At 30.8% G+C, this 27,268-nt stretch overlaps 1 protein-coding gene across 1 annotated transcript in view; it reads right to left on the minus strand.

Annotated features, from left to right (window-relative positions):
* The window catches only part of LOC113517269 (cyclic nucleotide-gated cation channel subunit A-like), a 37,808-nt gene extending 18,004 nt beyond the window's left edge, over positions 1 to 19,804 (minus strand). Inside the window, exons 1-3 of the mRNA XM_026901906.3 lie at positions 19,644 to 19,804; positions 8,003 to 8,137; positions 5,152 to 5,350 (exon numbers count right to left, since the gene is read on the minus strand). Of these exons, the coding sequence (XP_026757707.2) occupies positions 5,152 to 5,350; positions 8,003 to 8,100 (297 nt within the window). The 5' untranslated portion in view covers positions 8,101 to 8,137; positions 19,644 to 19,804. The remainder of the gene's footprint in view (positions 1 to 5,151; positions 5,351 to 8,002; positions 8,138 to 19,643) is intronic.
* Positions 19,805 to 27,268: the final 7,464 nt, after the last annotated feature.

A 27,268-nucleotide genomic window follows, 5' to 3' on the forward strand; every position in this document is an offset into this window, starting at 1 on the left:
AATAAGAATATTAATTTTATTTAATGTGAAAGAGAATTTGTTTGTTTCATACGTCTTAGTGTAGTAACGCTTAATTTATTATCATGAAATTTGGTATAATTATGCACACTATCACGGACAGGGGCACCGAATCTCGTGGATGCTCATGCTCTTTTGCTGAGGTACATTATCATTATTTCAGCTGAGAGACGGACAATGCTTGCTGGACAAGCAAACGCAACCTAAATATAATGAGATAAGGATTATTTTAATTATATTATGATGTCTAGCGACACGAGTGATCTATTTAACTCTCGCGTGAGCTGGAGCTTCCAAGCACCGATGGAGTCGGCGCCCCTAATCTCTGATGATGAAATGACTACTCTGATGATAAATGCACAGGTGAAAATTAGTAGATTCATACACTAGTAAAACATTAATTATTCCCTTTCGTTAGCAGTTGATTAATAAGAATAATTAGGAATAATAATATATTAATAAAAAAATAAAATTAACATTATAATTTTCAATCTGACGAAATTATATATAGTACATTCTTTCATTGTTAAATTATAGCTTAACATAATTATTTATTTTATACGACAGATATTAATTAAAAAGCCCACGAGCGATAAATTTTCTCCGTTGATTAAAGACTTCGCTCATTTAATCGTGTTTACAAAATCACAAAAAGATAATAATAAATTAATTGCACATCTACATAATTATAGTGACATTGAGGACGTATTTTTATCCAATCAATCAATCTAGAATATATATTCATATAGAAGAGGCCCCTGGCACTTAGTTACCTTTGTTTATTCCGCATGAAACTTGACATGAAAATAAAGAAAGTTGCAAAAGCGTACAGAAAAGTATTGCCAAAACAAATATCAAACAGAATGTATATAAAAAAATTATATAAAAATATACCGAAATTAATAAGGCTTGTATGGTTAGGTGAAAACATATTGAATAGGAGAATGACAAATTTATTTAAATTTTTATTTTTATATATTTTTCATTGTATTTAGAACATTGAAAAATTCTTTAAAAATATATTAATATAAGAATTTTACTACATATTCTCTTGTAAATAAAATATAACAAAACAATAGCATTATAAAAATAACAATATATATATATATATATATATATATATATATATATATATATATCTTTATCTTTGATGATAACTTTAAATGACTATAATATATTTGAAAGTTTGCAAATATTTTCATAAGTGTTAGGTACTGTAATACGTTTGTATGTAGTTGGTTGCTTTTGAATACAATTTAGTACACAGATATATATATATATATATATACGGATCATATCGTACCGAAAATGAAAGAGATAACAATACAGGAAACAAAATATCTACACATGCCAGTACAGAAGTACTTGGAAAAAATAGTTAATATATGTTCGAATAGTTGTTCATTACATATGTGAAAGTGTTCATAGATTGTTAATTTTAAACTATCGTGTTGTTTATACATATTTGTAAACTTACAAAACAACGGTTATGTAGGTACTATTTACCTGTAATGGAGTCACGTTAAGTTCCGATTGTGAATTTAAAATTTCTGTATATTTACTTGTACTATGCTATTAAATCTTGCCTGGATGGTTGGATACTTTTGAATGGAATTTGATATACGCATATATTATATCTTGCGACTTACAGGTACTATTGTTATATAATACCAAATAGAACCATTATATCATACCGGGATAGAACGAGATAACAAGTAGTTAGAGGAAACTTACAAAGAATCACTCACGTCAGTATAAAAAGTGCCTAGGGAGAAGGAGGTAATGCGTGTTCTAATAATTGTTTACATCTTGTTCTAATAGTCATTCATTAAATATTATATTATATTGACCCAGAAACAATACTGCCATAAGAATTTGTCGTAGTGGTTGTACATTTGGCTCTAATTAATAGTTTGTTATTAGTTCCGTATTAACAGTAGGTAGCCATTGCTACGGAAAAAGCTCAGTCATTGATGTTACTAACACAATTTTGCCACGCTATATGTCATTAAGTTTAATTAAAGAATACTTATATTTAATTGTAGTAGTTCATTTAGAAAGTGTATAGTCTGATAGAATTTACAGGAGGAATAACACTTTAATTTTCAGAAATGGTATCACATGGGGGCTATCATGGGCAAAACAGTATATTATGTCCAGGGTACTGCTTATGTCTATACACGATGGTTACCACTTTCCATCATGAGGGCCGTCAGCTTCTTTGCCATTCTAAATTGCATAAAAAAAAAGTTTTAACTAAAATTAGCAATCTCAGTAAAAGTAAATAGTGACAAAGTAGATACATATTTTAATTACTTATTAAATGAACTCCAAATAAAAAAAATAAAACCCATTCCCATTCTTTAAGCATGCAGTTTTATAAAAAACATTATTAGGATGCTTTATAATATCATTAGTTTATTTCTTGTCGCGTGTAAAACATAGGTATGCTACTTACCGGGCCCATGGTGTTCAAGCCAAACTTATGAATAGTGAAAACTGGACTCATGTTTTCCCTACTGATATATTCAGCTTTCTGCCAGTCACTAGACTTGAGTTTTACCTCATTACTTTCACTCTTTTTCATCACAGCGTCGTCTTTGAAATAAATGGAGTCATTAACTTGTCGTCAAATAGGAGAGATCGGTATCAAAGTAATTGTTTCAATGTTGGGTCACGATACCCAGTTAACACGAACTTCAATTAAAGGAATTTACTGTACACAACTAATAGTTATGAGAAACGATGAGCCAATTAAGTTGGATGGCATAATAAAACGTGTTTTATTTTGTCTTAAAAAATAACACTGTTAGATTCCGGCGTCCGTAGGTTCAACCGTCGTAACAGAAATGAACTTCAAGTCCGAAATTAATAGATAGTCTGTGCGTGTTCAAGGTAGCACCATCGAAACAATGGGCCATGAGGAGCGCGCAACAGGCAACTTCCCGATGTTACGGTTATGACGTGTCCCCGTAGCTTCCATCGTAAATACTGATTGCCCGGCCGCCGCCACTGAACGTAATATGTCTAATTGCCGCTTTAAAAGTTAATACATTAACTTGATCATGTTCTGAAGCCTCCAACACCATTACCAACATGGATGTTTGCCAACTAAACGTTTTAACAAAATTAATTAATGAGTCCTTTTCGATAGATGTACCTGTTATTAATGTTTACGTGAAGCCTTAGCTTTGTTTTGACTATTTACATTTGTTTACAAATACTGACTAAAATTGTGAGGAATTATTATAAAATATTCCTTATAAATACTCTGTCTCAAGTAAATGTATTTTACGTACTAATTGTATATATGCACTTTATGTATTGGTCAAATTGATAATGTTTATTCAATAGTGAATAATAACTTAGAAATGTTTTAATATATCCAAAAGCAGTTAACAAAGTTTCAGAAGTTTGTTAATAGAATCAAAAGCACAGGAAGTTTTTCCTTGAGATTCTTGTGCTTTGTTCACATCTTAATTTGAAACGGAGTGAAATGGCGTAGGAAGTGGCTAGCGTTTTAAGAACAGCAAAGTGGTTAGTCAATTGATCTTTGTACTGCATTGAAACTGTAAACTACCTTAGTATTTACTCCTAAATAACGGTGTGTATTCCATTATTTTCGTCAGAAAATAGATTTTGGGTTATACTCGGTAAGGCTGTGAGTATATTTTTTTCGTCCATAAAGTAATTTCTAAGTTTCGGACATAATTTTTAGTATAGTTTTTCTTAATATAGTATGTTCAAAACGTTAGCAAAGTACAATCGGTATTTGCGAATACGAGTAAATATCGAATAAATTATGATATATAATTGAATTGCTCAGAATTTTGCCATACATTTTTATTTTACTCGTATATTAGAACTAGAGAAAAATTGATATCTTATGAGCCAAGAAGATATTGGTATAGCCAAATGTTGGTAGGACCAAATGAAATAATATGAATTTGAAAGGAAAAATTTAATATCATTTAAAAAATCAGATTGATTTTTATCATTTTTATCATTAAGATTGTAAGAATTATAAGTAACGATTGAATTAAGTGTATGAGTAATACGGGAGGTTTTTTGTTTCAGTTCCAGCGTTTATTCGGTATGGCTTTCAATTTGTTTAATAGGAGTACTATTAAAAGAATTGAAAATGTTTTCGCATCATTTTTCAGAAGCACCGTGTCATCAATATTGTTCCTCGGAAAACTCCAGGCAACGTGTACAGTAGCTTTGTAGACACCATTTACGTGTAAAAGTTTAACAGAATAGATAAAAATTTTGACTAGTTCTTGGGTAAAGTTGCAGATTGCATGGAATTTTGAAGATGGTTAATCTGAAAGTGATCGATACTAATTACTCTGGGTTATAAGTTACCTACGTTTTTTTTGTTAATGCAATAAAATCGCCATTTGTGAATGGAAGCGATTTCGTGGTAAGTTTTCTTGGACGGCAAATGATTGATGAGTATAACATTATAGAAGCAATCAAACGCTGTCAGACCCCACCAATCGATACTTGAATGATCTTTTAAATATTGCGCTTGTGACGAGCGCGAGATTTCATCCTAATATACTAGCATATAAAACTAATAGTCATTTAATTAAAAGTGGCAGTATAACAAAAACTGCCATAAACTGATATAGATATAATTAATATGATAAAAAATTAGAATAAACTCACATAATAAAAAATATTGATGGCCAAGGTCAACATTATCAAATTCGTTTTTATTTTCATTAGCTACAAGAGCTTAGGTACTTAATACTTTCATAATTATTTGAATATTTGCTATGAAAATCTCGAAATATTGTATGAATAAATGTTCAGCAATGTAATGTTTTAAGCAAAACAAAATAATTATCTTTATACAGATGACATCGTGTAAACGCTGTTAGGGTTATTATGCCAGAATTAGATAGTCGAAATTTTTAATTAGAATATCTTGAAATGTTCAATATAGAATATCGCTTTATATATTGATTAGGTGTAAATATTGAAATGCAGTTCATAACAATATACACAGTGAATATAATTATTTAATGAAATTACTAATATATTATAAGGATAGCTTTAAAAAACACTAAATACCTACGATTACTATCGAAATAAAGTGCCAATGAAATGAACATATATTGTACTTACTTCCTCGAAAGGTTCGATGCCTTCTTCAAGCTGATTTCTATATTCACTACGCGCGTGCAACGGGCTGATTGTCGAGGTCGCTATCGGCTTTTTGTATTGGTACCGTGGGCTTTTGTTCATGTCCCGGGAGTTTAGTCCAGAAGGGCCGGGGTTCGATCCCGTTGAACTTGACAAAGTAAATACTTTGCCATCACGGTATCTGTAAAATATATTTGTTGCATTAGAATACCTAAGACTATTTTAGAGTCAAAGTTAATGATTATATTGTGGGGTAAGGTGTATTTATTTTAAACAATTAAATTTTTCTTTCGTGTCTTTGAAGAATAATTAAAATAGGAATGTTTTAGTAAATTATAATATAGAAAGGCAGTTTCAAAGGAAACATATCAAAAAGATATATAAGAAAAGTATTTAAAAACACAACATTTAAAAGGTTAGCTAGCCAAGTTGCCAGTAACACTTGGTTTTATGTATTATTGTACAATGTGCAAAGTTACTATCAGTAACGTTACTTTTTTTATAAGTTATATTTCATTGAATCTACTTCGGATATATTGTATTTTAATATTGAATGATAATTATCAATAAAAAAAATATTAATTATGTTTATACTTTCCGACCGAAATTATACTATTTTGGCAATTATTTTTTAGTTATTTTAGAATTAAGTTCGGGTTTCGCTAAATTGCGAAATTTTACATATTTAATTCTAAATTATAAATTTTCTTTCTAGGTAGGGCTGGCCTGTGTACAAGTACTAGGTAAAGGTGATCCTGTCTGTATTTACAGGTTACCGATATGATTTCAATACCATCATTCTAAACAATAGAAACATCAAAGACGTCATATATATACCTAGAAATTCAAAGGGATAGTTATCTTTAAAGTACAGCAGGCCTCTATTGTTAGTCAAAATGTAGTTTTAATTACAATGAATAAAGCTGATTTTTCTTCAACACGTCACAAAGACTGAAGTAGATAGCGTCGAACGTTCTATTTCTAAACAACAATGAACATCTCAGCAGCATATACAACATTGAAAACAGAGTTGTTGATGTAACTATTCACTAACGAGTCTTCACCAATATTCTTATATTGACTAGATTACACTTATTATTTTGGATTGTGCTATAATAATAAACTAGCCTAGTTCGTCGACCCGGAATTGGGGTTTTTTTGTGTGATATATATCATCATATATCATTGTATTTATATTTAAAAATAACAGGATCTCTTTCATTAATAACGATTTTATATCCATTATAAACCTGTCAAAACTTCTCATTCTTTTTTCGCAGAATTTTCAACAAAATTAAAAAGTATGGAATTTCAATGCAAATGGGATTTGCACGAGGGTAAAATTACGTGTAGGTACCATTATATTCTGATTTAGATAAATATTACTTTGAAAACTACTAAAACCGCGCGGTTAGCAACAAATTTTGGTAACTTAGAAATGAACATCGAAGAAAACTTACAGTACATATTTATCATATTACTTTACCTGTAACAAATTTTCAATTTTTAGTTCGCCTACAGTATAAGTATGTATTTTTACCTAGTTCGAATCATCATAAAATGAAGTTAGAAAATAATTTTATTTTTACTATTAGAATAGAAATATTTGCCAACTTTCTTACTATAAAACGTTTTAATCATTACCATTATTATTCAGAACGCAATGTAGCCCAAAAATGGCTAGTATGTATATGTATAGATCACATATTATTAAGGTTGGCAAGCTGTAATATGTGGGTAGCAGATATCTTGGTGGGTCAACCTTTGTTCCACACGTCCAATTGTGTGACGAGCAGACTGGCTCGGATTCGAAATTTATCGCTATGCAGAATGTATTTGGGTTAAGGTCGGTTTCCTGTATGGAGCAAGGGTAAGCGTTCAACTGGTGACTTGATTTCTTAGAGGAAAATGTCTCACATTAAACATAAGATGAAGCTACAACCTCGAAATATGTAAGTAATCAAGCTGGTGGCTCAAAGATTTTCTTTATGTACGAAGAACAGTTAGTATGGGCGAAAGAGTGCAGGTTGGTACGAAACATGGTTGTATAATTAGCAACGGACAATGAAGGGCTGAAATGGTAATGGATGAAAGGGTAACGATGACCCTGATAATCGTATTTGGCAAATCTTATGTGATAAATTTAATAAATAAATGTGCTAGGATCTAGGAAGGCAGATAAATAGAATATTACAAAAATATTAGGTCAATTGTCATTTCATAACACAAAGAAAGAACATCAATAAAACATATTAAACTGATTTGCCATTAACAGAAAAAAAACATAAAAAGGTTTTACAACACCATACATGCAGATATCTTTACCGATTACGAAGTACTTAAGCCTTAACAAAAATTTGAATATAAATATAGAGAAGATTTAAATATTTGAATTTAACATTATCAATGCAATTACATAATTAGGAAATGAGCTAATCATTCTCGCCAAACTGTCGATGGGGTGGGGACTAGAATTGATGGGGTCGTTAAAATATAGCTGTATCACACAGAGATTGAGTACTGATTATATATACAACTGATTTGTTCCTTGAATATGAGGACTGATTAATTAGTTCCGTGTTATAAAGATTTTAAATAATCATTAAGCTTTACTATGTCTGAGACATTGAAGATATAATTAGAGATTCTAAAAATATGTAAAAACAATATATGTAAAGAGCTAAAATGAAGTGTTAAAAAAGAACAATATTATTTAAAAATAAAAAAAAAAGAATTAAAAAGGTGCAACTTCGTAATATGTTTTTAATTGACGATATATGCTACACATGTAGTTAGGATATTTGATATTTTAAATATAAAATTTGGAACTCACGAGTATAAATGATCGTCTGAAGCGTTGGCAGAGGAATTACGCTTCTGTATAGAGTGTCGTGAGTCTCCCCTTGCGGCCGCTATGATGTACGCCCACATGGCACCAGGGTGACGCACCTCCCAACATTAGGCTGAACTGAAAAATGATACGTTCTTTCTAATAAAAGATTATAATTAACAATGTGAAATATGTTGTACAAAGTCAAAAATATCGTGGCTGATGGCATGAGTATTTGTTTACAAGTCTAGGTACTAAAATCAATATTAGCATCCATTAAAGTATTTTAAAAGTAAAAAAATAAGGGGGAAGGGGATTGTTAGTAATGGAGACTGAGAATCCCATTGCTAGCATTATACCCAACCAGGTCGACCTCGTCGCGGTTCTCCCTGGAAACTATCATAGTGAATTCCTGATGAATTCATCATGATGAGTTAACTGGCCTGTTTTCATTCTCATCTATCACCCTTCACTGGTGCTCCGCCAGCGTATACCATACCATTTTCACCCATAAAAAACAAAACAGTAAGAAATAATATATTCATTAAAAAAAGTCTAAAAACGCAAAACGATAAATTTATATGTAGTTTATCATTTTGTGGTAAAACATTCCCATAAAACGATACTAATGACTTCGATTTGGTCCTGTAGATATTTTAAATTGCATTAAATACGTATACCTACATATTTCTACATAATGATATTCACGCCTTGAGAGAAACTGCTAAAGGTCTATGTTTCTAAAATGTATGCGAGTTACAGTTTTTTTTAATAATGCCGTCTATTGACATGGTTTCTTTATTTCCTTATTATTTATTATACAAACATTTTTTTTTTAATATAATTAGAGATACTCGTAAACAGATTTTTACTTTACACTTCATTAAAGAATAACACTTTGTAACTTGATATTTATCACCGCTACCATCATCATCATCATCATATCAGCCGTTACCTGTCCACCGCTGAACATAGGCCTCCTCTATAGACTACCATAAGGAACGGTTCGGAGTCACCTGTATCTACTGCCTTCTTGCAATGCTAGAGGTCGCTATTAATAGTACCCAAAAACGAAGGAAACAAGGGAATTAATTTGTTACTAATAGCGACTCATTGCGTGTGAGTATCGATTATTACGTAAAGCCTTTATTTTACTGTGTTGCATTTAATGGGTGTGTCACTGTTAACTTATAGGTGCCATGTTATGAGCTTTGTCGAGGGTCGCTAAATAGTGTGTTGATACAAAGAGTTAGGTCTATGATGTTGGTTTGTGTCCGAGCCGTTACGTTCTCATAGTGAATAACGTGTACCTGTCGTCCATTTTGTTATAAAGAGGGGACGGGACTTATTTATTCATTTGGTTATTTGCTAATGAGTATATAAAGTGACTCATTTGCGTCAAGGGTTTATAGATAGTGGAAATAGAGGCGATATTGAAGACAGACGAATAGTTTTTATGAATCAGATATTTGTTAGTGAGTACATTTAATGTTTCTCGTGTGGGATCGGAGAATAGAATAGATTGCCTTCCTTTCTCGTGGGTGTTGTCAGGGGCAACTAAAGGAAGGTGAGGAAAGGGCAGCAGCGTCCCTCTTTAAACATCTCCAAAACCTAACTATAATTGCTAATCTGCCTGCTAATATTTTAAATATAGTAAAAATTCTATATATGAAGAGAGATATATGCTACTTTTTTATACCTGTCATTCGGACGAAGCCACTGCTAAAAAAATATATTTAAGCGCATTTTTAGCTTTGTCGATTATACAGCCACTTACCTTTTTAATATGCTGCATAATATCTTATGTATTTAGGTAAATTAGTATAAGGAGCGGAAAATCAGTTATAAATTGACATCTTCCTCAGCTATGGTATGAATAAAACATTGCCTCAACTGCCTCCTTAGCTTTGTCGATAATGAAATATAATATATAACAAAACATTTATTGTTGGAACGATAGCTTCTCGTGGCTGGTATTCGAATGCGGTCAGATAATCTAATTGATTGATTTTAACCAACATGTTCTGATAACAAGCCACTAGACTCTCGATAATATTAACACCTAGCTGTTTATATCATTTGATAGATAGATTTAATTTGACTGCGATTTGAATTTTGCTAACTTAGGTTAATTATAAAAGGAATGATGGAGGCTACATAGAATAGAAACGATATACGATGGGAAAGGTTCTCGAGTAGTGACCCAGCACAAATAAAGGCAGTGCAGGGCGACCCCATTAGATGAAGTAATATCAATGTTACGGATTTAAATCACATTGGAGGTCGTCGCGAGGGGAGTTAAGTCTCAACTGTTGGGTAGGTTTATAAATACATTATTTTATATGTAACTTACAAGTGCAATAAAGAATATATGTAGTTCTGTGTTGAATAGTGTACGGTTAAAATCATAGTAAAGAAGTAGACATGCTAAGTATATTTTACAGCATAGTAGGTATACATTTTTGTAAAACAATATAGGTGTGACTGGGGGAAAGATTAAATTAAATGTCAAGTAAACTGTATATTTTAGAAAACGTATAGAGAAAAAAGTCTAAAAAAAACATATGCCAAATATAATATAAAAATACAAATAAAAAAGCGGGTTGGCCAACTTGCCAGCAACAATAGTTATACTATATATAGCTGTTATTTTTCATAAAAAGTAGTATCAAACTCTCCACTTCTACCACTAGAATTTTTAAATATCTATCTATAAAAATTAAGTTTATTCATACAACTTTTTCTTATGTCGGTTCTTTATGTATTTCCAAATTGTAAAATCTGTAGTATATTTAGGTCTAATGTTATTTAATTAAAACAAATGAAGCTTCAATCAAAATGACAAAGCTACTTATACACTCATATGCAATATTTTCTAACTTTTGCGAAACGACTAAACATTTGTTATTTTACGTCTTTTATTTATTTACAGGGGTAAGTAAATTAGTTAATAAACTAATGTTTCTACTGACTAAATATAGTTTTTAAACACTCAATAGTTTGGGTCCAGTGACGATGAGGAAATCTTCAACCTTCATTAATAATAATACGATAAACGTGTTAATTTGTAAACGCTTTCCCCCGAGTATTCAGTTAATCTAACTTTAAGCATATTCTGTTATATAATCCATTTAATATCAAGTAAATAAACAAACATGTATATATAACTATATCTTCCAACTAAAATAACTGAAATCATCTATTTGTACGAAAAATTACAGTGTTATTGTGCAAATATCAAGCGAAATTGGCAGGACATTATAGGAGGTATAGACGTGTAAAAGGATATTGCGCCTTGTTACAAGCTGTGTAAGGCGCAATATCTCTTTGACACGAGTGGTATTAAACTATTCTAGGGCCGTTATCCGGAGTTTGACGGGAATATTAAGCACCTTTTAGGCGGTTTCTACGACAACGACTTAATGCGATTCCTATTAGCATGGTACGTGATTTCAATGGATTTATTAATATATCAATTAGGTGTAATAATAAAATCTGAGACCCCTAATAAATTCATAGTTCTATTTATAGTTCTAGCTGTAACCCGACGTTTTACCCGATTGAATTAAGACGAAATGTACCCTATTTGTTCAACGTCAGATGGTACTGTCATCGTGCAGATAAATTTATTCATAATTATTATGTAAATTGTAAGTCAGCAATTAAAATTAGCTGAGAATAATTCAAGAGTTTTCAAATCCAATTGCCGATAAACAAAAAAATGTAAATGTACAGCATGAGAATGCTTTATTGATCATGACGGTGGAGTTTGAATTGAAAATTGAAAATTGAAAATTTCTGCAGAATTGTTTTGTTAATTCTATGATATTAATTTCAATAGTCCAAAACGTATTTAATTGTTGTTTTGAAACGAACAGTAGATTATGGCAGCCGTCAATATGAAATGTGTGCATTACTAAATTGGAAGTTTGCACACGTAAATAGTAATGATATTAGTGTTCTACACCTAACTTCGTAAATGTTGCGTTTAAATTGCTGTGAATTCTGTTATATTTTGAGTAGTATTATTTAAAAAGAGATTTATTGAAAATAATTTTTTTTTTTAATGATGATAATGGAAATGATGGTGTATATATACCTACTTTACCTTTACGTTACATCCCATCATCATTATCATTATTTCAGCCATTATCCGTCCACTGCTGGACAAAGGCCTTCCCCATAGACTAATATAAGGAACGGAATTGAGCTACCTGCATCCACTGACTCCCTGCAATGCATTTGAGGTCGTCACTCCATCTAGTGCGGCTTCATCCTGCACTACGTTTGCCCGTACAGGGTTGCCACTCAAAAAGAACCTTTCTTTCCCATTGGTTGTCGGTGCTTCGAGCTATGTGACCAGCCCATTGTCACTTCAACTTGCTTATCCTTTGGGTTATATCGGTTACTTTGGTTCTTTTGCGGATATCCTCTGTTACGTCTAATATTGAAATTATTCATTATAATTTATAAAATGTTTTTTTTTTCTTCATAAAAGTGACGCTAAAGAACTAGTAACGTAAAAGTAACGCTCAATCTGTCTCTTAACAAGCCATTCTAAATAAATAATACAATATTCTGCACTTTGTTTATATTTCGTCACATACCACGCATGCTTTTATTTTGATAAAATGCGTTTTATTTTTAAGCTACTTCTAAAAGGACTCTTTGTGACTACATTATGTAATGATGTCGCCAATTTCCAACCTTTCCACTATATAGTTTACTCTCGTGGTAGTTTTATATTAATTTTATGACGATTGAAGTTGCCGTTCGTGTTAGGAAGTTTATCTGTAGCGATTCGCATGACATCTGCTTGTTAAATTGAATATACAACGATGGAAGTTTCGCCGTACAAAATTTAATCTATAACATCTTGATAGTGTCTTGTTGTAAATTAAAACTTATAATATATAGCTTAGCTTTGTTTTAATTGGTGCTCTTTTCATTTTCAATCAATCTTGTAACTGACGACTTTTATTATATAATGTTTTTTTATTAATTTACATTTACTATTAATATTAATGTGTCTATTTCCCCCTTTCTCTTTCTTTGTGTTAGTATGTGTGTTAGTCTATTAGTTGTCGAATACGGGGTCTACTTAGTTTAAATCTAGATAGCGATATTACTTATTTATTATATATTGTAAAAGATTTTTAACTTTCAGCACTCAATACGAAAACACGCATCACCATTCAAGATTGTTTTTTACAACGATTTTTGACACATCTAGCTATATTTAGTTATATGATTGAATGTGAATATTACGAATTTTTTAAGGTTCTACTTTGAGAAAGAATTTAAAAAAATTAATACATTGTATAAGTATCTTAATGAGTGTAATATATGAAGGCGTAAATGAGAAACCAGGTCAAGTTATTTGCCTACATCATGTTATACGTTACTAGCATATTGACAAACACGTGTAAATACGTGGGTTGTACAGTAAGCATTTATATTAAAACATAAAATTATTGGTAAGTAAATTTTCGGCAGCGATTACCTGTTTATGATTTTCGCTGATATCAACAATATTTGATAACAGGAAAAAAGCCAAATATATTTTTTTTATTAAATTCGCGTATGTTTGTAATGATTCTAATTCACTAGTAATATAAAAAAAGTTTAGTGAAATCATTCGTTTTTCGATCAAAACCATCAAAGAATTTCGCACAATATTAACTCTTATCATAATTACATAATTTATAAAATTGGATATAAGATGTATAAGTACAGGAAGAGGTTGATCTCATTCCTCTTAAAAGTTCTTGAATATTGCCCTTAAAACCCACTTCGCTTTTTAATTACGATGTATATGCTGATATGGATACCTCATTGCTATCTACAATATATATCTGTGAATTTTGCAAAAAAATACAAACCATTATATTCGAAAACGTAATGATATAATTGGAGTCGTTAAACCACAGAATTTCCTTTTGCTGTCCAAACAACATGCCGATGGGTTCCAATCCTCATACATATTTGCATTCTGATGCCCGTTCTCGCAATTTACCGATGTTAGCATTCTGACGCCCAGTTTCACGAATTAACCCTCGCCTATCTGATCAAATAATCACCAAAATTCACATTTTCATGCATGGGCACACGGATAGCATCATAATTGATTAAGATAAAGATCGTGTGGGTGTGGATGGGAATGAGAGGGCAGATGCTGATGTCAATACTGCCACCCACTTACGTAAGTTGTGCAGTAAAAACTGATAATGCGTTGTCGAATGAGAGACAAGAGAAAAGTATTCCCGTATCTTAAGGTTCTTGTAAAAAAGCCTTGAGTTAATTTCTGAACGCATAGCTTCTAAAAAAATTATTTAAAACAATGCTTAAAACAAGAATATCAATTGGAAAACTGCTCAATATTCAATTGAGGAAAAGTGACCGAAAGCTGTTTGTGATAACTTGAAAGTTAGTTTTATTTGAAGGAAATTAGGAATAATGAATCAATGATAAATCTTTGTCTTATACAAAATATAAATAAACAAATAAATATTCGATTAAATTATGACGATTGTAAAACACGTAATACACAAACATTTGAACCATTACACACTAAATCTATAGATACTGTTGCACACACAAATCGTAGCTTATATTCAGTTAACTTTGATCTTTTACGATGTTCATCCAATTTTTACGCTAGTAGTCATGTTGAACGATTTATATGACGCATTGGTGTTTAGGGATTTGGGAATATGTATGTGATAATAGACTTCTGGTGCTGAGTGTAAAAAGATTGTTTAATATAAATTAAGATTAATGCTATATCTAATAATGTTTTCGGTGAAAGTTTATAACAGTAATAGTTGTAATAAATTTGCTTAACTATAAGATTATATACATAGAGCATCGAGTCTAAAAACGGGTTAGCTTTTTGTCATCTTATTGTCAAATTAGCTGATTCGTTTTTTATCAGTATTCTATATACTTATGCACATAATATATCTAGACATATCTATATTTAATTATTTAATAAATAAAATAAATATAGAAGTTATAATGGAAACATAACTATTTAACACGTAAAATTGTATGAAAAAGTTATTCCGCTTTTCTCGAAGCATTTGTATGGAGACTATCTATATAATCTAAGCTATAATCTAATTTCCAGCAGAAGTTCAAATTTAGAACGAAAAACAAAACTGAAAAGTTATAGCCATATTATGTGTTTACTTTGAGAGCATAAGTTTCATATTGGATTTAGGCATCTCTATGACTATTCAAATGAAGGCTAGCTGGAATAACTAACTAAAGTAATATTGACACTACGCGACGATATTGCTTGTAGACCTAATAAGTATGTACAGTTTTCCTGACGTAGACAGTGTAGTGAGAACAGTAAAATATGTCTGTAGTCGGTACTAGATGAAAAATTTCTTCCGTTCATATAAACGGAAGAAATATTATTAATTCTATTTATAGAGAGATTAACATTAATATGTTTATAAACATATTTCTCTGTTACTTAGACTTAACAACTATATATTCCAGCATTTTTATTTATTATAGTCATTTCACTATTTATTTTATGATTTTGATCCACTGGATTACCTTAATTTATTTATGAGTCTTAAAAGTTATAAATTAAAATCTAGTCAATACCTAAAATATTTGTATAATATTCGAATAACATTGAAATCATCTACAAGAGGTAAACACTGTTAATTTAATTTATCTCAAGACCACCACTAAGCTTACCTCCCATCTTGATATGTTCGATATTCTGATAAACTTGGTAAATTGTGGGTGAGTTGGGAGCAAAATAACTGGCTCTGATTGCCTCATATAGGATTATGGTCTTTAAGTATACATAGAAACTTTTTATTGTACCAATAAAAAGAAAAATTACAACAAATAGATCACACAGAGAAAACAATTGACAGTAATTTATCTAATCGAATTCGAATCAAGTAATGTAATTATTTATCAGCATGAGGCATTTACGAATTTATTAACACAAGTAAGATATATTTCAATTAAAAAAATTTGGCGTCTTTATCCAACCAAACTAGCCGGTACACCCCTAATTACGTTTTTATTTAAATAAAAGTCAATTATAGAAAAAACGCTATTATTCTAATTTAAAATACGCATTTTAATACATAAATTTTTTTTATATATTAAAATGCGTATTCCGTGTCACGGTTCGTTTACGCTAATCTATGAAACCGCTCAATCGATTTAAAATTAAATTTTGTAATTGTGTATTGTTTTTTCTGACTTAACAGATATAATGATTTTTTCAGATATAAAAAAATGGACTTGGTATAAATATATACATATATATGTATTTAAAATTTACCGAAATACTTTTTTTTGTAATATACAGGACAAATGAACATAAGTTTTATTACCATCAAGGTTAGTGTTTACCGTTAACTATGCAATACACCAGAGGAATTGCCGACTTTACGAAAAGGATAATGCGCTTTTCTTAAAGGTTATGATCAGAAATAGTTATCAGATAATAGGAACATTATCTCTTATTAACATGTACTCGTATTAACAAAAGCTAATAAGAACAATGCATAATACATAATAATTTGAGCTTAATAAAATTAAGCTTAAATTAATACAGGTTTATTTCGCTCATTTATTGATATAACACGAAGTTACGGAGTCTATAGCCAACTAAGCTGCAATAAGCCGAACGCATAACAAAGAAATTATAAAAGAAAATGTTATTTTTATTTATAAAAATAAAAAAAAGCATTGGAGTAAACGTTGTTTACAATAACACTGTAAACTGTTTAGAGATGAATTTGCGTTGGGATTATTACATTAATTCTTGCAACCCTTGCCGGAAAAAGCAATTAGTTGTCCTTGCGTAATTTAATCCCACTATATGTGATTCGGGTGTAACACTTACTGTTACTATGTGTTACAGAAGAAATTGCTTTTAGTTATATGTGTAGACCTTACAAAAATCCGTAGTATATCCTTTAAACGCAAGAACGTTGAGTAGAGATACATGCTTTTATGTCGGGAATAATTTTATTGGCGTCTATTTGTAGATAAATGTATTATTGTGTATTGATGTAAATTAAAGTGTATATAAAAATGGTTGGAAAAGATGTTTAGCTAAAATATTCCTGTGTACTCGTAATAATTAGTAATCTTTCTTATTTGTGTTATCGATAGACGGATATGGTCTATAGGGCTGATGTGTCGACCTTGTAGAAATCTTATTTCATCCTTTTGAAAAATCTCGTGTTGTAGTCTAGTAGATTTATCTTGCACTCGCTTGAAAATAAATTGTAAACACTTTAGATGTCTATTGGAGTATAGGTGACAATTTTCTTCTAGGTATGTACGAGACTTTTCAATTATTTGCGAAAATATCCATGTGTGTTTATTATATATTAGGTCAAAATTTTGTATTAAACAAAAATATTATTAATGCACGTGTTTCTAAGACATTTATATTATAAGTGAAATCATATCAGCTGATAACTGTCTACTTCTGAACATAGGCTAGCTCTATAGACTGGCATAAGGAATGGCCCCGAGCCACCTTAATTCACTAAAACCTTGCAATGCATTTGACGTCGTCACTCCATCTAGTGGGAGTCGTTCTACATTACATTTGCCTGTATGTGGTTAAGTGAAATCGTCATAGTCGTAGAATACAAAATAAAAACAAATATTACCTACTACATTGCCTCTAGTATGTCAACAAAAGCACGTACGAATCTGCTAAAATTATGTTCCAAAGAATTCCTTCCATTAGATGCCTATTTACACGACTATTTACTTTAGGCATACAAAATAATAGAATACATGTTACATAGGAATAAGGATTCTTGAATGACGCCTCTATATGAGCAAATGCAGTGAAGGATGACCCTCCGCTAGACGGAGTGACGACCTCAAATGCATTGCAGGAAGTCAGTGGATGCAGGTGGCTCAGGACCATTACTTTTGGCAGTCTATATGGGAGGCCTATGTTTAGCAGTGGACAGGTAATGGCTGATATGATGATGATAATGGTGATAAAAACAAAAGAATTATTAAGTTCCGCTTTTTATCAAATTAGATTCTGAATATAGTAACATCGGTTGCGTTAAAATAATATATAATAACTGTCATACGGTATGCAATAAGTACAGAAGACAAGGTAAATCGGAAAATCAATTTAATTCAGTTCAAATCCCCAGCTGAGGTAATTTCCATTAATTGACAGGTTCAATTCTTTCGCGAGGGAAAAGGACAGAAACGACGAGCCTCGAGGACTATTAACTAATTAACCAAGAGTAATAGATAAGCTTTCAAGTAACGAACGAAAATAATAGAGGCATAATTACATTCTCATATTGTATTGTAGTATTTTCTTTTAATAGTAAATGATTTTATTATATTACAGGCTAAAAAGCCTATAATCAATATCAATATAATATCGGAAGTTTGTTTGAACGCGCCTAGTCGAATTGAAAAACCTTTTTGCATATTGAGCTGAGGAAGGTTATTAAACATGACTAAGAGCGAAGTTGCGGAATACGTTTAGTATTAAAGCCTATTATACATTAAACAATAGTCAAGTCTGATAAATATCTGTTACAATTTCAGGAAATATATCTATTCATTAATAATACTTTGTCCCAGTGCGGGCTTCTTTAATTAATTTACACATGCCTTATAATATGGATTATGCATATGAATATCTATGTAATTTTTGTAACTATATAATCATTTATGTGGATACTAGCTATATTCTATGGCTTAACCCGTGTGAATCAGTATATAAAATATTCTATGCGCTATTAGAATATACCCGTGTGTCAATTTTATTGAAATTATTCAGTAGTTTTTTTTTTATTCATTCAGGCGGCTGGTCCATTGCGTCTTATAATATGGTTGAAAATAGAGATGGCTGATTCATTTGTTATACTCGAGAACGAGGGCTGCTTATAGCAACTGATCTGTTCGAAAATACATATGCATTTGTGATGGTATCCTATATGGTATGATATAAATAATATATATATTATTTGTAATACTCTTGTTTGAAAACAATATTATTGAGTTTCTTGTTCATAATTTTTAGCTGAAATTGCAATCCCAATTTGGCGGCTGAATTATGAAAAATGGCCAAAAATGCTAATTATTATCCATTCCTGTTTCTTACAATTTTAAAATAATATTTTTTTAATCGATTTTTATTAGTATTATAATTTAAATTAAATATAAATTCAATTAAGGTATGTTCATAAAAATATCTATTATTGTATCAAATATTAGTGTAAAAATCAAGAGTATAGATGTAAAAACTATCTTAGTAGAAAAAGAGAAATGGAAAAAGACTGTAATGCCTAATTGCATAGTAAAATGCATATTTAGACTATTATCCTTACGTTATTTGTACTATTTTAGTACTACATAACAAAAATAAATAAATTTATTAATAAAAATATTGTATGCAAGTTGAATTGATTTCCACTATTCTCGAGGCAATTTCTTGTATAGATATACCTGTACATAATTCTGTACATAACTGTCAACTTGATGGGCACTTCGGGCATTTCTTATCCGTCGCTTCCTCGAATCTTTATTGCCATCTTTTTATTATCGTATGCTTTTATTGAAACGTTATGAAGAAATGTGAAACTAATATTAAAGTTATGCTCACCTCGTCTTAGTGTGGAATCCGGGTAAGTGCAACAAATCACGAAATATTTTGGCACGTCAGTTGATTTGATACGGAGTTGGTAAACACATGGTCGTGTTACAAGTTACGCGTTGGCACAATGCGGCAGTTCCGAACGCCGGCGACACGACGGATGCGTACGAATGGCGGCAAGCTTATGCCCGACAGCTACGAGCTTTGCCGCGTAGAGCTTGGTCTACCAATGTCACACACGTCGTCGCTACGCATTTTATCTAGTTTGAAAGCTATTTACTTGTTTATTCCAGATTAAAGACAGTCTAGTTCAAACGCTACGTGGAAAATTTGCCCATGAAAAATAAAATACTTCTAATGTAATTTTCTTTGTTGTAACGTTCATGGATTTGTGTCACAATTTTAAGCATAGTCTCTACCGATTGCACTATTCAATTTTAAAAAATGATAGTGAATTGCTTATGGTTAGTTTAAGTATTTGGAAAATAATATCGTGATTATAACAGTGTAGGCATAACCAACTCTATTATGGGTGTTGTATTTGTTGTTATTACACATCTGTACTCAGATATTTGATCTACCAATTAAACCTTTATAGTGGGTAATAGAGTTGAAACTCCTTCATTTTATTGTTCTATGAAATACCCCGTAGCAAGTTTTTTTTAACTGTTTAGGAGAACATCTTAACACCAAAAACTTATTAGCAAATTCTTGAGTGTTAATTGGAAAGTAATTTTTAATTACTGCATGTAAAAGATGCATTTAATGACTTATATGATAGCTAGCGTAACTTGGTGTGTGGTATATAATATTCTACCTGGAAGATCACGTTAATTCCCATCTCGTTGGGGCTATAAATCATGCAACGTGAAACTTTTCAAGTTCTTCACTCTAAGTTTAAAAGTAGGTTATAGGTACGTAATAGAAATGAAATCTTCTTCTTATGCTTCAAATTTAAGATGTCTATCTATTGTAATATATAAAATGGAAGAGTTTCTTTGTTTATTTGAAGGCGTTTACTTTTAGGACTACCGGTTAGAACTATTCATTTTCTATTTTTTAGCTCATTTCTTGGGCTTTTTCATACTTATTAGAACCTTTTTATATTACCACGGACGGACCCGTGGAATACAGCAAGTAAAATTATGTATGTATGTGATTTCAAAATTTTTGTCTAAATGATATTATTGTGATGTAGAATAAAATATGTGTATATTTGGTATTAAGCTATAAGAGTAGTTGAACATTGCTTTACCTTGTACATCTTTAATTTTATTAGTTTTGTCAGTTTTGGTTTGATAAACAATAAAATATAGTATTAGAAATTAAATAATAATATTATAGGTATACTCGTAATGTATATGTGCCCTTCGTTTTGTTATTTTAACAGAGAATCAAAACAATATAACTTAAAATAGATTTCAAATTTAACATATAGGTAATAGAGCTGCTAGAAATCGATATAGAATAATTTACTTGACGAATAAAAGAGTAAATATTATTTTGTGCTCCTTGTTTACTTCTAAAAATTACGGATTGAATATATATAAACTAAGAATAATAAAAGACGGAAAAAGGTATCATCTATTATGGCACAGTAAGGTTAATTTTAGAGAATTATTCATTCACTCTGCTATTCAACATTTTTAAGGAGTTGTCAGTTGGTTTTCAAGAAATAAAAAGGCGTAAATACAATAATTTAATAATGAAAATTACAAAGCAGTACGGGGATCCAAATAAAATACAAAATATAAGTCTCCAAAATTTTTAGTTGGACTTCTTAGGGAATTTCTTACAAATGACACTGACAAAATAGAGAAGAAAAAGCTGGATTGATCAGCTTAGTGGTTCGTGATCAGCTAGGCAAGCCTACAGCCGCAGCCCTAGCGTAACCTCCAGTAGAACAGAGCTTCGTGGTTTTTTATGATTGGAAACAGACATTATAAGAGGGAGTAAAATAAGTATAAAAACAATATATAATACAAAAGTGGCTTTCCGATCTTCAGCTGGAGTTTTTAAGATTGTTTCAAATGTTCGTAGAGAAGTCGGTTTGACCAACTTAAAGGACCCTCGTTCTCAATCCTGGGGCAGTCTGTAGGAAGACAGAATAGAAAAACTTCATGTTTTTTATGCACATTTCTTTATAAAAGGCCGGCAGCACACCTGTAATGCCTCTGGTGTTATGGGTGTATACATGCAGCTCACCTGATGATAGGTCACGGTAGTGACTTACCATCAGGTGAGCCATATGCTCTTTTGCTTTCTGTGTTATAAAAAAAGCATGCCAATATACATACGAGTATAATTATGTATGTTAGGTGTAAATTGTAAAGCTAAGTTATAAAGTAAATATAGTGTACTATAGAAGCATGGCCAAAGTTGAAGTTCTCAAAAGACTGTCTTAATTATCTTAAATTTTATTTTATAAGTTTACTGTTCTTTTTTTAAAAGGAAACCCAAATATATAAGTATGTGAGTAAAATATTGAATTTTAATCATAACTGGCAAAAAGTGCAACTTGTGAGAGCTCGCAAGGTTTTTACACCTGGTAATAATAATTTTGAAGACAGTGTTTTTAATTAAAAAATTTAAATATTTTCAAATGTATATATAATTATTAATTTGGTTCTTTATAAATATTAATATTTTTTTATATTATTAAAATACTTTTTATAGAAAAAAAAAGAAATCCGTTCTTCTTTTTTCCATTTAAACATGTATGTATGTAAATTAAAAAAAGTATGATTTTTTTAATACTACTGAATCTATCAATTATAGGGAATTTTTCTATATACTGGTAATTATTTCAATATCTTTACTCTTAAAATCGTAAAAGAAGTTTATTTTCACTCATGTCTACAATAGCTTTATCTAATGTTAAACCGTGTGATTTATGATTTGTAATTGAAAAGATAATTGTAATTGCAATTGTTTAATGGAAATTATTCCAAATAAAAAAGTGTATTTACTAATTGTAGTATTTACATTTACTAAAATTTTAATATGGTGCTTCCAAATTTTATGTACTATTGGAATACGGCCACAATTGTTATAAATTTAATGATATAAATTTTCAAATCGAATCATGATCATTCGTGGCATTTGATGAGGGGGACCATAATTTTATTAACTTATATCTTTGATATAATCATGACGTATAAAAGTCAACAGGGATTAACCTACCTATTTTTTTTTGATTGGTGAAAATGGTATGGTAACCCCGCCTGCGCTAAAGGGATACGCTGGCAGAGCACCAGTGAAGGGTGATAGATGAGAATGAAAATAGGCCAGTTCAGGAATTAACCATGATAGTTTCCAGGAGGAACCGCGAGGAGGTCGACCTAGTTGGGTATATTGCTAGCAATGGGATTCTCAGTCTCCATCACTAACAATCCCTTTCCCCCCTAACCTACCTATTATCGACCTATAAATTTGAATGTAACATAATTTTTATTCAATCAATAAAATAATAATTGGTTCAAGGTCATCTTATATCTCTGTACTTGATGATTTTGCCTTAAAACAATTGTGATGAGTTGGAATATAAGTAATTGGCTGACACAAGTTTTTACCTTTTGATTTAAATACATCTGGTTGCAAAAAGTCTGTTTCTCAATGTACTATATATTTGAAAAAACAAAAAGACGTTTATTCGAGGAAAGTATTTGTATAGTGTATCATTAGCATTTCAGTAAGTCTATTGCTAAAATATTATACATACCTTATTAATTCTGTATGAACAGATGACGCTTATAGTAAAATAACATTACATTTGATTGAAATAGTTGTAACTTATTTTTTAAATTCACTTATAAATTAAAATTAAAATGATAGATATACTCCAAATCTAAAAAAAATTATAAAAATATAAAGAGCACGTTCCTTTTTAAAAGGTCGACAGCACACCTGCAATGCCTATGGTGTTGAGGGTGATCATGGGCGGCGGTAGTCACTTATCATCAGGTGAGCCGCATGCTCGTTCGCCCTTTGTGTTATGAAAAAAGTAGCTATTTTATAAATATGTGGTGATTTATAGACCTAGATATTATTATGAAGAAAATTCAAATATATTATAGTACGTCACTTGCATGATCAAATTGTATTGTTACGTGTCTATTTCAATTTATTACGTTTTAATAATTTGTGGCTTCTGTTTCGTCTAAGGCATTTACCGCATAACCTTCCCAATTAGTGAAGTGGTAAACGATTGTATTTGTAGCTACTTTTACATATAACATATTTATTTATTCAAAGCACAAAATATATACATTGTATAGGATAGATACTACATAACAACATTACAAAAATTATAAATAAAAATTACATATCATACGCATGATAACGTAAATTTACTATTATACAATTCGTTTACCGCTTTTGGAGCTTTGTGTGCGTACAAATTTTCTATTTGAAAGGTAAATATAACGTACAAAAGATCCTTTATTTACCTAAATAACTTTATTGACCATAACAAAATCGGGTACATAAAAATGGGATTTAATGCTAGCATTCTCTATCAGTCAACCTTTGGGATGAACAGTGAATCACGAACCCTATACTTCATTCTTAGGATAGGGTATTTTTTTTATACTTAAGGTACTAGTTTTTTATTATAACAATTATGTTAGGTTATTACAATGTTAATGTTACGCTTATTAAGTATATAATATTTATTTATTTATTTTTTTTATTTATTTAACACTTTATTGCACCAACATAACATGATTTGTTAAAACAATTTTTAATACGTATAGTGTAGTACAAAAGGCGGTCTTATTGCTAAGCAATCTCTTCCAGACAACCTTTGGGTAGAAAGGATTAAAGCATAAGTAGGTAGGTGGCGCGTTAAAAAAGATAGATTTGTAAAAAATAATATTTGTGACAGCATAGTCATATACATATACATATATAAATAAACACATACAACCAAACATATACATATATATACATACACATACACATATAAATATATATACATACATATACATATATACGCATAAATACATACAAATATACCATATTAATACACATATATATAACACACATAAAACTGGAAATACGTAGGACTAAGTGATTATAAGGATAGGTAGTGGGCTTTAACTAAGTTTTTAAAAATGGGCAACGATTGAGCGCACCGTATAGAGGTAGGGAGTGAGTTCCACAAACGAACTGCTTGCACGGAAAAGGATTTGGAGTAGAAAGAGGAAGAATGGGTAGGAATTATGAGTTGGAGGTTGTCAGTACTACGTAAAGAATAAGAATTAGAATTGCTCTCTCCAAGAAACATAAAACGTTCTTTTAAATAATGAGGTGTAACTGGATTAAAGAGAATTGAGTAAAGAGTAATAAGTGTTATAGAAATTTTTCAATGATTCGTGCAGTATTGAGTAGAGACAGCAAAGGAATTTTGTTCCGCTGTATATGTGTTACAACCTCAGCAAGAGAAACTACGAGTAGCAGCGAGAAAGGAGTAATAGGGAGGTTCTTCTGTGTGGCGCTCCCTCCTGAGCAGTGCTCTGGTGACTTTTTACGCCATAAAGAGTGTCGTAATTGCTGGATAGAGCTGTTATATTGGTTGCTTGTTGTCAATTAACTGCTCGGAAATCCAATCATTATTATCATGTCGGCCATTTACAGTCCACTGAACGTAGGTATCTTCTAAAAGGGGAGCCAGTAGTTGCCACGCTTGGCAGGCGGATTGGCAACTGCAGTTAGGCTTTCGTGATGTTCTAAGAAGGACGTTGCTGCCCATCCCTCGACTATTAACCTCCCGAAGTCGTCTCACGCCACCCACGGAATATTCGTAGGAAAGGGTAGCCTATTTTATGCCGAGACCGCATGGCAAACATTCCAATAGATTGAATTTATTGTTGCATAAAATCACAAGACTATGAATGACATACACACATACATGTATATATCATTTATAAATTGTTTCGAATTCGTTTCGAATGGCCTTATTATATTTTCAAGTTGCGAATACGTTGTATTGACGTCATACTTAATTTGTTAACATTACGTCTACTATGTACTTACGTTGGCCGAAACGCATTTGCGAAGTCTTAATAATTTCATGTAGGTTTTTTTTAGATACATAATATTTTTTCCTCACAGACATCTTGCCAGTCTTGTTATATTTTATGCATCAATAAATCAGTATATTTTGAAGTAGTTTATTTTAATATATGAAAACCCCGTATTATAATATCGAGCGAATATCGTGATGTGAAATTTTTATATATTAAAACTTCCATCTATAGAGCCATAAATACATCGACCGTCTCAGTAAGTAGGCACACAGTTCGTAGGAGGAAACGTAATATCCGCCATTATTACGTTAACAAATATAAAACCAATATGATGTGAAATTTACTTACGATATACAGCTATTAAATATTCTTAGCAACTCTCATCCCTATTTGACTTAGAGCCATGATTCTCATTCTCTCTAAAATAGATAAACATGCAGGCATTTTTATGAGATACTTAATTAAAAATTTCAATAAGGGCGTAGAGACTGTAACGTTCCATTCAAAATAAAATTAAACCTTGTAAGAACATTACATTTATTATAAGAAAAATCGCAATCGCAATGAATACTTAATTCAAAATATAAATAAATAAAAAAAAAACTTAGTTTTTCAAGTTGCCAGTAACAGAGGTTTTTGATACGTGATTAACAATTCTCTTTTTAAAAATTCGAATATTGAATTAAAGTAGAATGATTGTGAATTTTCTGTGTTACGCATATTTGTAAATAATAAGTTTGTATCTTTCTTAATATTTTATGTATTTGTACGTACATACATAGCTACGTAGATACGAGTATTGTTGTTTGAACTTAGTATGGGTTAAATAAAGACCGGTAATATCGGACAGCCTTTCCTTCCGAATATGGCTGAGATAGAAATAGCTAATTTTATGCGCAAAATTATTCGTTTTTAGACTAGATTCGGACTAGGCTCGTTCTCGATCCGATTTCAATGTACGTAAAATATAATAACGTAAAAAATCAACGATTTTAATGTTCAGTTTGATAAATGATTAAAAAATAAACTAAATAAATTGGTAAATAATATTCGCTTTATTTTTATACTGCTACATGCATAAAATAACATCACTCGGGTGAATTTGACCAGATACAGTTATGATGTTCTCTAACTGTGCAGATTTGAATTGGTGGGAATATTCGTAATCTTTGATCGATGGTGTAAAGTCTGGATCAAATATAAAATCAACGATCGATGTTTGCAATTGAATATTTGCATTTATATTTGCAATATTTTATAGAAATATTTTTTTGGAATTGCTATCTAAATCTATAATAGAGAGAAATAGTAGTAAATGAATACGATAACATTTTTGAAATATTCACGTCATAATTCGTCGAGCCTCCGAGCATATGTTCAAACAAATATCGATGTACCCTAACCTCTTCAATTCGTAAACGAAACCTACTTGATTTTTTTCGTTAATCTTTCTTTAGATCTAATCTTTAGAAAAATTATTAATAGGTGTTCTGTCAGTAGATTTTTAAAGCTGTAAGACATTTATAAATGTCCGGAGTCAACAAAAATGCTTTGTGAATAAGCAAAAAGTTTTTGCTATTTCACTGGCTACTCGCGCTTGCCCCT

Source organism: Galleria mellonella, unplaced genomic scaffold, assembly GCF_026898425.1.
Source record: "Galleria mellonella isolate WM207_F2 unplaced genomic scaffold, CSIRO_AGI_GalMel_v1 utg33, whole genome shotgun sequence".
Lineage (NCBI taxonomy): Eukaryota > Metazoa > Arthropoda > Insecta > Lepidoptera > Pyralidae > Galleria > Galleria mellonella.